This window comes from Onychomys torridus, chromosome 2 (genome assembly GCF_903995425.1).
Source record: "Onychomys torridus chromosome 2, mOncTor1.1, whole genome shotgun sequence".
Lineage (NCBI taxonomy): Eukaryota > Metazoa > Chordata > Mammalia > Rodentia > Cricetidae > Onychomys > Onychomys torridus.
This window is the reverse complement of record NC_050444.1, coordinates 104,286,352-104,302,578: the sequence shown is the minus strand read 5'-3', so window position 1 is coordinate 104,302,578 and position 16,227 is coordinate 104,286,352. Positions and strand designations below refer to the sequence as shown.

Sequence of the window (16,227 nt, the reverse complement as noted above, 5' to 3'; positions counted from 1 at the left end):
GTGTTTGGGTGCATTTCTCATCTTCAGTAGGCTTGTTTACTCTGTGCCTTCACATGAGAACAAACTCAGGCAGCTTCTCAGTTGGGCTTCCTCTGGTCAAACTGGAAATCAACAGGGATGTCGCTGGCACAGCCACCAGCTCCATCTCCCAACACAGCACTCATCACACTATCATTTGTGTGTTGATTTGCAATCATCCTAACATCAGGGGAAGTGCATTAGAGGAAGAAACTGATGCTCTGTTTACTGCTATATCTTAGGGTTGAGAGAAATACATAGCATAAAATAGTGTTCAAAAAGACTTGCTCAATATCCATATAATCCTAATACAATGGATGTTAAAATTGAAATGTATCCCCTGCGGAAGTTCTGGGTTTCTGGTCCTGAGTGCTGTGGGATGTCTTTCTGAATGCTGTGAATATGTGTGGCTCCCGTTGGATAATAAATAAAGCTGTTTTGGCCTATGGCAAGAAAGCTTACAGCCAGGCGGGAAATCCAAGCACAGATACAGAGAGAAGGGTGGAGAGGAGAAAGATGCCAGCCTGCCCGGAAAGGAGCTGTTGCTGTTAGATGGCATCTTGTTGGATGCCAGCAGACTGGTAACGCCATGGTCACGTGGCAGCATATAGATTAATAGGAATGGGTTAATTTAAAATAAAAGAGCTAGCTAGCAAAAGCTGAAGCCATAGGCCATACAGTTTGTAATTAACATAAGCCTCTGAGCAATTATTTTATAAGCAAGCAATTATTTTATAAGCAGCTGTGGGACCATGGGGCAGGGGGAGGGGGGAATTTGTCCAGACTGCTAGGCAAGGCAGGACCAGAGAAATATCTGTCTACACCTAAGTGTCTCGTCTCTCTCCCTCTCCCTCTCCCTCTCCCTCCCCCCCCCCTCTCTCTCTCTCTCTCTCTCTCTCTCTCTCTCTCTCTCTCTCTCACACACACACACACACACACACACACACACACACACACACAGATATACACACAGAGTGTACACTAGTGTGTATCTGTATGAATTAATAAGAAGCAAAAAAAATCCCAATATGCAATATGATACAACCTAAAACTAGCTCTGTACCTCCAGGAACAAACCCTCAGCACAAACCCTCCGTCACGTGTATGAAACTGATGGACTGGTCTGCACTTGAGGACATATTCTAGCAAGAAACCAAAGGACTTTGATTTTTTTGTTTGTTTGTTTTTTGTTTTTGTTTTTTGAGACAGGGTTTTTCTGTGTAGCTTTGCACCTTTCCTGGAACTCACTCTGTAGCCCAGGCTGGCCTCGAACTCACAGAGATCTGCCTGGCTCTGCCTCCCCAGTGTATTTTAAACATTTTTAAAGATTAAAAAAGAAAAGCCGCACATTGGTGGAGCACGCCTTTAATCCCAGCCCTCAGGAGGCAGAGCCAGGCGGATCTTTGTGAGTTTGAGGCCAGCCTGGTCTCCAAAGCAAGTTCCAGGAAAGGCGCAAAACTACACAGAGAAACCCTGTCTCAAAAAACAAAAAAAAAAAAAAAAAAAAGATTAAAAAAGAAGAAAAAATTTAAAAGATGTTTTTATTTTATTTTGTGTATATGGATATATGCTTTGTCTATGTATATGTCTGTTGTTTGTTTTTGAGACAGGGCCTCATGCAGTCCTGGCTAGACTAGAACTTATTATATAGCTGAGCTGAACCTTGAACTACTAATCTTCCTGCCTCTACAATGAGGTAGAGAGAAAATATTCCTTGTGATGGGATTAAAGGCATGCGCCACCACCGCCTGGCATGACTTTGTAATACCTTCCAAAAATTTCTCTTGCATTGAAAATGTTTTCGCTCTTGCTCATATCACACAAATCGGATCTCTGACTGTATGCCCACACGATATTATGATATGCGTTATGATACAAGTTCTTCCCCAAGCTGTTCTCCTTTTATCTGAAAGCTCATTTTCTCTCCTTTTATCAGACAGTCAACTCTACGGTCAGATCATCAAACTCAGTGGACAATAAGGAGGTGTACGACAAGCTCATTGCTAGCTGAGCTCACTCATGCAGTAACTTGCTTGATAAGCGTGTTCCACTACTAACTTGATGAGTGTGTTCCACTGCTAACTTGATGAGTGTGTTCCACTGCTAACTTGATGAGTGTGTTCCACTGCTAACTTGATGAGTGTGTTACACTCCTAACTTGATGAGCATGTTACATGGAGCAGAAGTCTTTCGCACAAGCTTACCTGTCATTCCGGAAGATCTTTGGTAAATACCTCCTGGGAAACCACATGGCCAGAGCACACATCAGAACCCAAAGGATGGCAAGTTCATCAAGCATCTGACCCAGGAAGCTGAGAGTTGCATGGAAGTAGACAGATCCAATTCCTAGAGACAATCACAAGCAACAAAAACACCAATGCGGAGCAGACTCACACAGGCCCACCGCTTCAGACGTCAGCACATCACAACAGTAAGAATTCCAAGCACACTCAGGCTCCATCCTCTGAACCTTCACGATAACAGGCAGTAAATAAAAGTCAGCACTATTTCCCTGTTAAGAGTTCCCGAACTGCCAGAGAGGAAATGGAAATCACACAAGTATTTCACAGAACAATGAGGGACCAAACGTCTAAATATTTTTCTTTAAGTCCCTTGGAACCACATCTCATCAGACTTCAATTGTTTCAGAGGTCCTCAGAAAACCACGCTGGCACGCCACCAGTGGCTGCCCACAGACTCTGAGTGCCAGTCTGTGATAGTTAGAGGCAGATTTGTTATCAAGTCGGCACTCAAGAGTCCTTTTGGCATCAGGGGAACAAGGGCTAAGACGTCAGAGTGACTTTGGTTTACAAAACATTATGTTCAAAGGGGACAGGAAACATCCGGGGTCCCACTTCCTCCCTTTCAGTCCCCATTCCCACAAGACTCCACTTACCCACTACAACTAGGAGAGTCCATATTAAGTAGATGCCGCTGTTGAAACACGTCGCATACTGGCGGAACAGGCACATGCAGATGGGAGGTAAAATGAAAAACAAGACGTTGCTGATCTGGAAGGGAGGGCAACATGAAAAGATGAGTATGAAGTGAAAGCATAAAAAACGCTTGTTCCAAGTATGTCCTTTGCAAACCGGGGTGAATGTGGCCATGCCTCTTGTTCTAGCTCTTCACTTTTTAAATTGAAGACACCGCAGCGGGGGTAAAACACAGAACATCTTAAAATCCATGTAGGGGGTTCCTTGTCTCTTTTAATCATAGGAACCACTGTAAGCAGCACCATCAGGCTAGAGGTATAGCTCAGTAGTCGAGCCCCGGCCTAGCATCAAACCCTGGGGTCAATACACAGTATGGGAAGGGAGAAGAACACGAATACTTGATCTATGGGAAATTCCCAAACTCCTCGCCTGATTCAAAGAGCCAACAACTCTTGCTTTACACAGGAGGAAAGCACTTTTTCCATGGTGGCTCTTAGTTACGCTGTCAGTTTGGGCATCCTAATCAAAACCTGTTCTTAGAAGAAAATCAAGTCTGGATGCTTCTTCCCAGCTCTAAAGTAAGATTGCATGGCTGAGCATGGTGGTGCAGCATTCAGTCTGAGGCAGGAGGATCAGGAGTTCAAGGACAGAGTCAGCCACATGAGCCTTGCCACATGAAACTCTGCCCCCCCCCCCCACCACACCACCTCCTACCCTGGCCCCCACCTGTACTCCTAAAAAAGAAAGAAAGAAAGAAAGAGAGAGAGAGGGGGAGGGAGGGAGGGAGGGAGGGAGGGAGAGAGAGAGAGAGAGAGAGAGAAAGAAAGAAAGAAAAAGAAAGAAAGAAAGAAAGAAAAAATTGTCTTTTAACTTGCAAATTTTATTTATACTTAAACCTATTATGTCTCCAGGAAGCACTGGACTGTTTTTAAAAATTAATAATGTTTTATCTAATGTACTATAGCATAAATATATGTAATCACTATTAAATTTAATATTAATAGCAAGGTAGCTTGAACCATATCCCAACTTCTTGGGAAGCTGAGACTGGAGGACTGTGAATTTGATAAGGTGAATTTATGCAAACAATAAGTAAATAAATAAACAAACCAGGGGCTGGAGAGATGGCTTAGCAATTAAGAGCACAGGCCACTCTTCCAGACGACCTGGGTTTGATTCCCAGAACCCCTGTGAGAGTTCACAGTCTTTACTCAGTTCCAGGGGACCCGATGCCCTCTCCTGGCCTCCACAAGCAATGCATGTATGTGGTGCTCCGACAGACATGCAGGCAAAAACACCCATACATATAAAATAAAAATAAATAAGTCTTAATAGAAAACAATAAAAGAAAAAGTATTAGTAAAGATAGTGGTAGATATTGTACATTCTTTGGTTCATACCAAGACTTTTAAACTCAGTGTAAATTTCGAACATATAGCAGTCTCAGTTTGGGATAGTCACATCTATGCTCAGAAAACATACTGTAAATTACAGTTCTACAACCTCCCTCTAAGTTTTAAGAGCTAGGACTAGATCTCAGTAAGATGTCTGTCTGGCATTTGTGAGGCCCTGGCTTCAACAGATTCAGCACCATCACCACCACCACCATCACCACCAACCGGACCCAAGGAAAAAGAGGAGAAAGAGGGGGAGTTGGAGGATGGGAAGACAGAAAGAAAGGGGCAGGAGCCGTAGCTGAGACACAATGCCCTCACCAGAAAACAATCTGGCTGGCTCCTCTGCCTTGTGTCTCCAGCCTTCAAAACTGTGAGAACCTTCTGATATTATAAACAACTAGGTTTAAGATAGTTCTTATAGCAGCAGGACCAGATTTGGCACTGGTGACTTGGTAAGTCTACCTTCAATAGTCGGCTTTTGAGGCTTTTCACTTTTGGTTTACACTCTTACCAACAGTGTACAAGGGTTCTAGTCCTCGCCAAAACACATTATACTCTATTGTTAGTTTTTAGAGTAAGGCCATTCCAGAAGGTATGCAATGGTAGGGACATTCTCGTGCGCTCTCGCTCTCTCTCTCTCCCTCTCTCCCTCTCTTTAAATTTATTTTTATTTCATGCGTATTGGTGTTTTGCCTAAACACATGTTTGTGTGAGGGTGTTGGATTCTCTGGAATTGGAGTTCCTTAGTTTTCAGCTGCCATGTGGGTGCCGGGAATTGAACCAGGTCCTCTGGAAGAGCAGGCAGTGCTCTCAATTGCTGAGCCGTCTCTCCAGCCTGACATTCAGCTTCCTAAGTATCATCTCCAGTTGCTGAAGGAGGAGCTCTTGGTCCAGGCCTGTGCATGCAGAATATAAAGATAACATCTAAGTCTAAATGGGTTTCAGCCCTGGAGGTGAGGTGGGAGGCACACACACAGAAAAAAAAAAAAAAAAAAAAAAAAAGACGTTAAAAAACAAAACAAACAAGTGACTCAGTAGTTAAGAGCACATGTTGCTCCTGCAGAGACCAGGGTTCACAGCACCCTCATCAGGTGGCTCTTACAGCCGCCTATAACTCCAGCTCTAGGGAACACCATGCCTCGTGACTTCAGAAGGCACTGCACACACACACACACACACACACACACACACACACACACACACACACACACGCACACTTAAAACAATAAAAAGAAGGCCAGAGAGATGGCTCAGTGGGTAGGAGCACTTGCTTCTTTTACAGAGGATTCAAGTTCAGTTCCCAACAGTCACATGACAGTTCACAACCATCTATAACTCCAGTTCCAGGCAATCCATCACTGTCTTCTGGCCTCCTCGTGCACTAGACATGTATGTGGTATACACACAGAAACAAAACAGTCACACACATGATACAGAACAAGTAAATATGCAAAACCTAGTAATAAAATAAATATCTTTGTTCATTTGTTTGTATGTTTTTTGAGGCAGGGTTTCTCTGTGGAATAGCCTTGGCTGTCCTGGAACTTGCTTTGTAGATCAGGCTGGCCTTGAACTCACAAAGATCCACCTGCCTCTGTCTCCCAAGTGCTGGGATTAAAGGCATGCACCACTGTGGTAATTTAAATGTAATTGGCCCCCATAATCTCATGGGGAGTAGCACTGTTAGGAGGTGTGGCTTTGTTAAAGTGGGTATGGCCTTGCTGGAGGAAGTGTGTCACTGTAGGGGTGGGCATTGAGGTTTCCTATGCTCAGGATACCACCCAGTGTGACAGTCGACTTTCTGTTGCCTGCAAGGTGTAGGACTCTCAGCTACTCCAGTACCACATCTGCCTTCACGCAGCCATGCTCCCCATCATGATGATAAAGGACTGAACCTCTGAAATTGTAAAGGAGCCACTCCCGTTAAATTTTTTCTTTTTCAGAGTTGCCATAGTCACAGTGTCCCTTCACAGCAATAAAAACCTTAACTAAGACAGCCACCACTGTCCAGCAAAAATAAATCTTTGAAAAGTAGAAAGAACCAGACCTGGTTGCTCATGCCTGTAATCCGAGCTACTCTGGAGGTGAGGCAGGAGGATCCCAAGTTCAAGGCCTTCCTAGGATACAACTTGAATTAATGGCCAGGCTGGGCAACTTAGTAAGACCCTGTCTCAAAATTTAAAAATCCAAAGAGCAAGGCTGGCAAGATGGCAAAAGGAGTAAAGGTACTTGCCACTAAACCCGGTGATCAGAGTTCAATTCCTGGGACCCACCAGGAGGAAAGGGAGAACCAATTCCTTAAGCTGTCCTCTGACCTCCGCATACTGCTTACTGCCTCGCTCACCCATTACTTGTTTTCTTATACCACCCAGAACCACCAGTCCAAGGGGTGGCCCCACCCACAATGGGCTGGGCCTTCTCCATCAATCCGCAATGAAGGAAATGCACTGCAGATTTGCCTACAAGCCAATCTCATGAAGACATTTTCTCAACTGAGAGTCCCACTTCCCAACTGACTCTAGCTTGTGTCGGGTTGACAGACACCCACAACTAGACAGCACAGTCAGTCAAGATGAAAACTCAAAAACAAAGCGAGGGGTTCCCAGCGGACAGATGTGACCACCCCTGTTGGCTAATCCAGAAAGTGAGGATGACCACCCCTGTTGGCTAATCCAGAAAGTGAGGAAGGCTCACGGGAATCGTATGGGCACCTGAACTCAGACAAAGACAACAAGGCAGAGAGGCTTTCCCCCAGACCTCAGAAACCACACTGGAAACATCCCCAAAATGATGTTTAGAAAGAAGTCAGGGCTAGGGCTATAGCTCAGTGGTAGTACTAGCCTAGCAGGCATGAGGCCCTGGGTTCCATCCCCAAGGCCTGGGGCGGGGGTGGAGGGGAGAAGACTAAGGTAGAATGGGCCTTACCTTACCTGCTGCATACACACAAGTTTCTGTTCATGCTTTGAGCACAGCTTCTCACTTCTAGTGAAGACATTTAAAGATGCAGGGGCAGGCTAGAGAGATGGCTCAGTGGTTATGAGCACTGACTGTTCTTCCAGAGGTACACATGCAAGTAGAGCATTCATGTACATATTTTTTTAAGATTTATTTATTTATTATGTGCACATATTCTGCCTGCATGTGTCCCTACAGGCCAGAAGAGGGCACCAGATCTCATTACAAGTGGTTGTGAGCCACCATGTGGTTGCTGGGAATTGAACTCAGGACCTCTGGAAGAGAGGTTGGTGCTCTTAACCACTGAGCCATCTCTCCAGCCCACATATTTTTTTTAAAGACCCAGCGGCACTTACAAATCCATCCCTTGCTTTAAGGGGATATAAAGACCCCCAGTGGCTCTTCCCACTGCCAATCCCAGGTTTCACCTCCAACTGGGCTATTCACATCTCAATTTCCACTTTTTCCTTCACTAACAAGAGTGAAGGCCATCACACTGTGCTCACATGCCCCATCACGTGATTTAAACTTGAGTTTCATGCAGTAGGGGGAAGAGTAGATGAAATGGGAGATGGATGGCGAAGGGGGAGCCCAGGGAGAGAAGGAACAGAAAAACTGAATTGCAGCTGAATCCTTTTCCCTCCAGTTCATGGGCAAGCACTACCTCTAAGAAACATCTTAAGAATTAAAAAAAAAAAAAAAAAAAAAAAAAAAACCCACTCCTTTCTACCCTTCTCCCCAGAAATAAATCCTGTTGTGGAGTCAAACCCTCAATGCATTTCCTTTAATTTATGTGAAGGAAAGCAGACACGTCCCATACTGCAACGCTGACCTTGTACCTTGTGTGAAACTTTTCACCTTAGTAAACATGGATTTAGCTCACTGCTGTTCACTGCTGCAGATAGCAAGAGGCAGTTTTCTTGTTTTGTTTTGTTTGCCCTTTTTACCCCCAGGGAAAAGGACACCAATTTGGAGTCTCCTTTACAATGCTGGGAAATACAGTGCACTTGGGGATGTGTTTGCTTGTTTGTGGATCTCAAGTAGCTCAGGCTGGCCTTGTAGTCCCTAGGTAGGCAAGAATGACCTTAAATTCCTGATCTCCTGCCTCTTCCTACCAAGCACTGCAATTACCAGTGTGTAGAGCACACCCTGCTCTATCACGCATCTTGACTTTTACTCCAGTGTGTCATTGTCCCCTGAAGGCCTAGCAATATGACTGGCAAGCTGTCCATTACATGGCTGTATAGATCCATATTACCACAAGTAAGGAACACCCTTGTCGCACATAAATGTGTTCATACGCTATTCACGAAGGCATGAGTTCGTTTACTGCGCCTGCAGTAAAATTATGATACTTCAACATTATTATTTATTATTTATCTTGTTTTATGTTTTAGGCTTTTGAGAAGGGTCTCAGAGTGTAGCCTAGGCTGGCCTCAAGCCATCCCAGTCTGCTGCTTCAGCCGTTCAAATGCTGGGACTACAGGCATTTCCCGCCACTCCACGTTATTTTTAAGTTCACATATAAGCACCCTTCTGATATATGCTCCCTACTAACACTAAAAATCACATTTAAAAAAAAACAAAAAACAAAAACAAAAAAACTTCTCAACAGCCTGTCTACCAAGGCTTGCTGGCCACCACTCTTCCTTTTAAAGACATCACTATATGGAAGGAAAAGCCTAAATTAGAGAGCGGCCGTTCTCAAAACAAAAAGAGGAAGGAATACCAAAATAAATACGGAAAGACAAACGAGTTATAGCTAGAGACAGACTCTGTGGCTCCATCTCTCCTGAGAAACAAGCTCTCATCCAAAAAAATGCCGAGGGTCTCTAAAGTTGTACGTACGATAGTTCAGCTAAAGGGAGATTGCTTTAAGTTCACTGCTGAATTATCCCTTGAGAATTGGTTTGTTCCCTCTCTCCAGACAGTTTTGGAGTTTTGTTTTGTTTTGTTTTGTTTTTCGAGACAAGGTTTCTCTGTGAAACAGTCCTGGCTGTCCTGGAACTCACTCTGTAGACCAGGCTGGCCTTGAACTCACAGAGATCCACCTTCTGAGTGCTGGGATTAAAGGCGTGTGCCACCACCACCTGGCCTTGTTTTTGTTTTTTCTTTTTCTTTTTTTTTTTTTTTTTTTAAGTTTTTTGAGACAGGGTTTCTCTGTGTAGTTTTGGTGCCTGTCCTGGATCTCGCTCTATAGACCAGGCTGGCCTCAAACTCACAGAGATGTTTTTGTTTTTTATCTAAGGAAAACTACAACTTAAATCCATTGTTTCCTTTAAGAGTTCCTTATTCTGTGGATTCCTGTCCAGCATTTGTTCCCAAGCCATCTCATGAACACACTGTGCTCTTGCTCTGACACACTGGAATGAGCCTTTCCTGTAGAAGTGGGGAGTCCAGACAAAGGCACAGGCAGGAAGCTTGCTGAGCACAGGTTCAAGAGCAGCCTAGACTCCCACCCTGGCTAAGTGCATTGTCTGTGCCTCACAATTACGTGCAGATTCCTACTCCTCCACTACACTGACTCGGGGTGGTTTCCCAGTACCACATAGCAGCTCACATCCCTTGGTAACTCCAGTTTCAGGGGGATCTGATGCCCTCTCTGGCCTCCATGCTTACTGCACATACATGGTGCACATACATACATAGAAGCAAACATTCATACACATAAAATAAAATGTAAAGAAATTAAAATAAGTAAATAGAAATGTTTTTTAAATTAATTAAAAATTGCAAACAAAATACGTAGGATAAGTTTGGTCACCCTACTCAGATGCCCACTTGCAACTCTCCTCCAGGTCACACTATGCATGCATACCCTGATGCGGTGTGCTAACAATACCTCAGTAGCTTGTATGTGCCACTATTATGAACCCCAATGCCCAGTGACTATTTCCAGATCTAGTTTATGTGACAAGCACATGGCAGTATATGCTTAGGCAGGCTACCAGCCAGGCAGATTCTGTTCAACAGAGAAGGGGACCCCGACGTGGACACATAACGAAAGCTTTGCTTTCCTTATAGTGATAGCTGGGTACAGAGGAGGAGTTAAGAGGCCATGTGCTGATTTTATGCATATATTTCACTCCCCTCCCCCAATACCTGATTATTTGTTTCCCAAGTCACTGGTCAGCAACAGAGCCTTCAAAGGCCAGACCCAGTGGTCACAAAGCTGACTCCACTTTTCTCCAAAGCAGCCTATGTGGCAGGAGCCCCCAAAGGAGCAGACATGTTGGCTCACATCTGGAAGCCCAGCAACTTGGTATGTTGAGGCAGGGTTTCTGTGAGCTCAAGGTCAGCCTGTGTTACAGAGTGAGTTCTAGGCTACATTAGGTTATAGCATCACACTCTGTCTTAAAAACCAAACCAAACAAACCCACACCATTCAACCACAAAAGGATTGTATGTAGGAAAAAAAAAGTATCCTAGGTGGACAAGGAAAGGGAAAGAGTGGGTTCTTTTTGTTTTTTCAAACAGTGTAGCCCTGGCTGGCCTGCAGCTCGCTACTATGCTAGCCCAGATCTCTCAGAGACCTACTTGCCTCTGCCCTAGTGCTAGGACTGAAGATATGTGCCACCACACTGACTTAAGTGATGAATTCTTAGAAGAAATGCTGGTATTTACTAGAAGCCAAGGACCGGGTAATAAAAGGGTAGCAGCAAACAGTGGGAGGAAGTTGTGTACTCTCTCTGGTGGGCCATTTGGCAAAAATGATCAGCATTTACAGTGAACGTTTTCAAGCCAGGTATGACTACTGATGCCTGTAATTCCAGCACTTGGGGAATAGAGGCAAGACAACCAGGACTGTAATGCCATCCTTGGCTACATAGGGAGTTTTAACTGAACCTGAGCTACATAAGATCTTGTTCTAAAAAAATAAATAAATAAATAAATAAATAAATAAATAAATAATAAATAACATATTAATCTGGGTAGGTGTCACATTCCTGCAATCCTGGTATTTTACAGGCTGAGGCAAGAGGATCACTGGAAGTTTTAGATCAGTATGTTTTACATTATCAGGTTCCAGGCTAGTCAGGACTACTGACTGACTGGTAAAACTATATCTCAAAATAAAGACAGAAGCAAAAAAAAACAAAAACAAAAACAAAAACAAAATTAATACTCTCAACACAGCAATTCTCCAGTGAGAAATAATACTGGTAAAGCACATCTCCGTGGACCAGATATATAGCTCAGAGGTTGAATGCTGTCTACCATGCACAAAGCCTCAGGTTTGACACCCCCGCCCTGTGATGAAAAAAAAAAGTATGTCCAGATGTGTGTATGTGGACTTTCTCTGTACCTCTCTTCAAAAGCCAAAATGGAAGCAATAAAGCATCCAGAAATGTCTCTGTATGTTCATCAAGAAGGAGTTAAGTGGCTAAGTGAACCGTGGCCAATCTGTTACAGGGAGCATGGGAAGAGGAAGGCAGTTCTGTACAGCCAGAATGACGGTTGGGAGCACAAAGGTCCTTGCACTCACAGATAAGCACTAGGGGAAACAGGAATGTTAAACACACAGGGTTGTGTCTTCTGTGGAAGAGATGTTTAACCTGTTTTCCACCCAGAAGGCTAGGAATGGAGGTGGCTAATAGCCAAGGTGATCCCTGTGCTATCTGTATGGCCAGGGGCTCCCACAACCAGGACCCGAGGTGGCTAATAGCCCAGATGACCTCTGTGCTATCTACATGACCAAGACCACACCAGATCCTCCCCTAGACCCTTAAGATAACACCTGTAGCCCATCTACAGGACCCACCTCCTGAAAGAAGTGACATGGATGTTGAGAAGAGGTTCTATGTAATCATACCTCCTTGTGCACACGGGATTGTGTTATACCAGGAAACTCTTTCCAAATTGTACTGTATTGAATCTTTCTCTGCCCCACCAGCCAGCTCCCACATAACGACATGGAGGGATTTCTTAGTACTTATGAAAGCATGGCCTTAGCTTAGGCTTGTTTCTAACTAGCTCTTATAACTTAAATTAACCCATTCCTATTAGTCTACATGCTGTCTCGTAGCTTTTACCTCTCCTTCTGTGTGTCCTGATTCCTCTGCACCTGGCTGGCGACTCTGCCTTTCTTCTTCCCGGAAACCTCTCTGTCCCCAGAAATCCCACCTAACCTCTTCCTGCCTGGCTATTAGCCATTCAACTCCTTATTAAACCAATCACAGTGACACATCTTCACACAGTGTAAAGGAATATTCTACAACATAACATAGGTATTTTAAGTTAAGTACTGATTAAACAATACACATGTATACTATGCTAAGCACACAAATATATACTTTCTTAAGCACTTACATTTATAAGAGAACTCTTGGCAGAGTCAAAAGGGCTAAGTTCTGATTCCATTTCTTATTTTATTTAATTTTGGTTTTTTCGAGACAAGGTTTCTCTGTGTAGTTTTGGTGCCTGTCCTGGATCTCGCTCTGTAAACCAGGCTGGCCTCGAACTCACAGAGATAGCTCCTGGCTCTACCTCCCGAGTGCTGGGATTAAAGGCGTGCACCACCACTGCCTGGTTCTGATTCCATTTCTTGACTTCAAATGATATAAACTAAATGGGCCCTGATTTTCCTCCTTTATCTAATGAACACATTGCACACGATGCCTGCAGTGATGGCAGAGTACCCAATGGAGCCACAACACACAGCGAACAGTCAGTAGTAACTAGTCATATTAGTCACCCATTTCCCTCTAAGACTCTCTGAGAAGGTTCTAGATCCTCTCCCAGTCAGTCATCTCCTGCTTTAATTGTCAATTCTTTTCATTTTTCTCAATTCCTTTAACTTTTTCTCAAAATTGGTACTAATTACCAGTTTTGTACAAACTAGATATAATTAAGCTAGGCATGGTGGCACACACCTGAAATTCCGGCATTCTAGAGCCAGAGGCTAGAGGACCTCCATGCATTTAAGGACAGTATAGGCTACATAGTATGGGCTTCACAGTGAGTTCAAGCCCAGCCTGGACTACGTAGGGAAACCCTGTCTTAAAACAAGAAAGATGAGCAAGGTGGTGCACGCCTTTCATCTTAGCACTCTGGAGGCAGAGGCGGGCAGATACCTGTGAATTTGAAGCCAGTTTGGTCTACACAGTGAGACCCAAGCCAGCCAGAGCTACATGGTAAACCCTGTCTCAGAACAAACAAACAGGGGCTGGAGAGATGGCTCATTGGTTAAGAGCACTGACTGACCTTCTAGAAGACCCAGGTTCAATTCCGAACACCCACAGGGCAGCTCGTAGCTGTCTGTAACTCCAGTTCCTGGGGACCTAACAACCTCACCCAGACATACATGCAGGCAAAACACCAGAAGCTGATTAAATAAATAAATAAATAAATAAATAAATAAAACACAAATGAACAAATGAATAATGGAGCCTCCTGTCTTATTATGAGGACCTTAGGAGATGTTTATCATCAACAATTCATTGGTATTCTCCATGCATGAGAAAGAAAGGTTCAGGAAAGGCCTGTGATAGCATCAGCACACGGGCAGAGCCATGGTGACACAGAAATTTTGGAGGGCTTACACATAACAACCAGCTGACCAGCTATTTCTCTGCAACTATTCTGGAGAAAATATGGTGGTTTATTAATCCCAAAGAAAAAGTTTGTCAGGTAGATGGGCTAGATTAAGGGGCCCCAAACACCACAGCTCTTTTCTGAAACAGAGCTTGGTCCTCACTGTCTACAGCTCCCGGGAGGTTAGGATGAAAAGAAAAAAGCAGCCAGGTGCTGGGTTGAGAAGCTGGGCTGGGGGGACATCCAGTTTAGTTCCAGTCCGGGCTATACAGGAAGACCCTTGTCAGAAAGGGAAAAGCTAAGTGAAGGGGGCAGAGGGGAGGGAAGCAAAGAGGGGGGAAGGTAGATCACTGTCTCCCCCTCCCCTGGCACTGTTGTTGTTTTTTTTTAAGGCTGGCAAGAGTAGCTATGCAAGAACTTTGAGGGACCTAATGATACACAGCTGACTCTCTCCGCAGGCCTCACACTCCACAGGAAACTGCCATGGTGGGTATTCAAGAACCCGACACCAGTCTGTCATTCCTTCAACTCTGCTGAAATCTTTAGTATTTCTCAGCAATTGTCCGCTTGGTACCACTGGTGTTTCTCCTCGTTGAGAGTACCTTACCCTGCTCCGGCCTTTCTGTGGGTGCCTGTGTGTACCTGAGAGCAGCATGCTTCACCAGGCTGTATATATACTAGGAAAAGCATGGCCATTTCCACTAACTGGATCTTTTCCTATGTCTTTGAATGTCAAAAGTCTGGTTTCCTTGAGCAACTAACCTGGCCATATAAGAAGTCGGGATGCTGATAGGGAGGACAACCATGTATTTTAGCACTGAGGTGAGGCAAGGTGGAGAATTGTAGGTTGTAGCCCCAGACATACCAGCATGTGGGCATGACAGCTCCCTCAATAGCCTAGTCTTTTCGCCATGGGAATAAAGAGTAATACAAACAGAAACGGGGGGGGGGAGGGGATCAAAAGTAAAGGACAGGAGGGGCCAGGAATAAAAGAGACCAGAGATCTCTCCAGGCAATAACGCCTGATTCTTGCTGAGGACATTCTTTCCAGAAATCCAAGAGGGGGGAAAATCCTAAATAACAATCTCATACTCACAATGACTCAAACCAGGAGTTCCTGTTTTCTGTGTCTGAACAGCAAAAAAGATAAGCCAGAAAAATGATCATGCAAAGTCACATTGGGTACCAGAATCCTGAGCGACAGGCACAGGGAAAAAGCAGGGACATTTCCTCTTCTGGGGACAACCCTTCCCTCCCACAAAGACCAAAATCCTAGGTTTCTGTAAATTTCCGCTTGTCCATATCCAGGGACCTAGGCAAGTCCCGAAACCCCACCCGTTATCACTCCCAAATTTCACTGTCACCCCCAGGAGCTGGCTCAAAATTGGACTCTAAAAGCAACAAGAAAAAGAACTCAAAGTAATTAACTTAATCCTGGGCAGAAATAATTCCATCAGTATTGTCATAGTTTAGTGGAAAGGGCATGCCGACTTGTGGGAGTGGGCCCAGTCCCTGGACATGGCCCGGACTCCACTCTCCCAATGCGTCCAAAGCAGGTACTCAGGGCAAAAACGCACAATGAGATCCAGGTGCGTCACGCCACAAAGACCCTAAGCAGGGAGGAAGGGAGCTGCCCCTGTGGGTTCACACCCCCAACTGGCCCAAACTGGAAGAATGGATTGACGCGGACCCGACCCCTGGCTCCAGGACCTCGGGAGCCAAACAAGACAATAGAGCCATCAGAAGAAAATGACAGGAAGAGCTGGAGGAGGCCAGATGCCCTGGATAGGGACCGGAGAGGGGTGCAGGAAAAGAGCTGGAAGCAGCTCCGGGAGAAGGGGGCGTGGAGTGACTCCTGCCTGGGACATCCACAGTCACCCACTGCCTGCTTCCAGGCTCCGCAGCCACGGGGACAGCTCCCTCCCTCCGCCCGCCTGCCCTCCCGCTCCTGCGTCCCGCACCGTGTTGTAGAACTCGGCGATGGCAGGCACGATGGTGTAGTTGTCCTCGCACCAATCCACCTCCGAGCTGCCAGCCCGCAGATGGTCCCACCAGTGCGGGACGCCCATGACCGCTCTGGAGCATCGGAGCAGCTTCTGGGCAGCGGCGACCGGCCCGAGCGGCTGCGGGGCACCCTGTGCGTCTGCCGCTTTATGCGGTGCGGGACAGCCTCCGGATGAGGCGCCTCCCCCCGGGCCTCCCCAACCGGGCTGCTCCGGCCCGCCACCCCCGCTGCAGACCCGCCCCGGCCCCGCCCCCGGGAATCCCGGAGCATGACGGCCACGCCCCCTCGGGGCGGGACCTGACAGGCCGAAAGCCCGGAAAGGGAGGGGGTGGAAGTAGGGGCTGCAGCCACCGGCTCTCCTGCTCTGCGCTCGGTGGCAAAG

At 45.6% G+C, this 16,227-nt stretch overlaps 1 protein-coding gene across 1 annotated transcript in view; it reads right to left on the bottom strand.

The window, feature by feature from the left end:
- Positions 1-15,995, bottom strand: part of Acer2 (alkaline ceramidase 2) — a 39,596-nt gene extending 23,601 nt beyond the window's left edge. Inside the window, exons 1-3 of the mRNA XM_036178987.1 lie at positions 15,802-15,995; positions 2,915-3,029; positions 2,223-2,364 (exon numbers count right to left, since the gene is read on the bottom strand). Of these exons, the coding sequence (XP_036034880.1) occupies positions 2,223-2,364; positions 2,915-3,029; positions 15,802-15,909 (365 nt within the window). The 5' untranslated portion in view covers positions 15,910-15,995. The remainder of the gene's footprint in view (positions 1-2,222; positions 2,365-2,914; positions 3,030-15,801) is intronic.
- Positions 15,996-16,227: the final 232 nt, after the last annotated feature.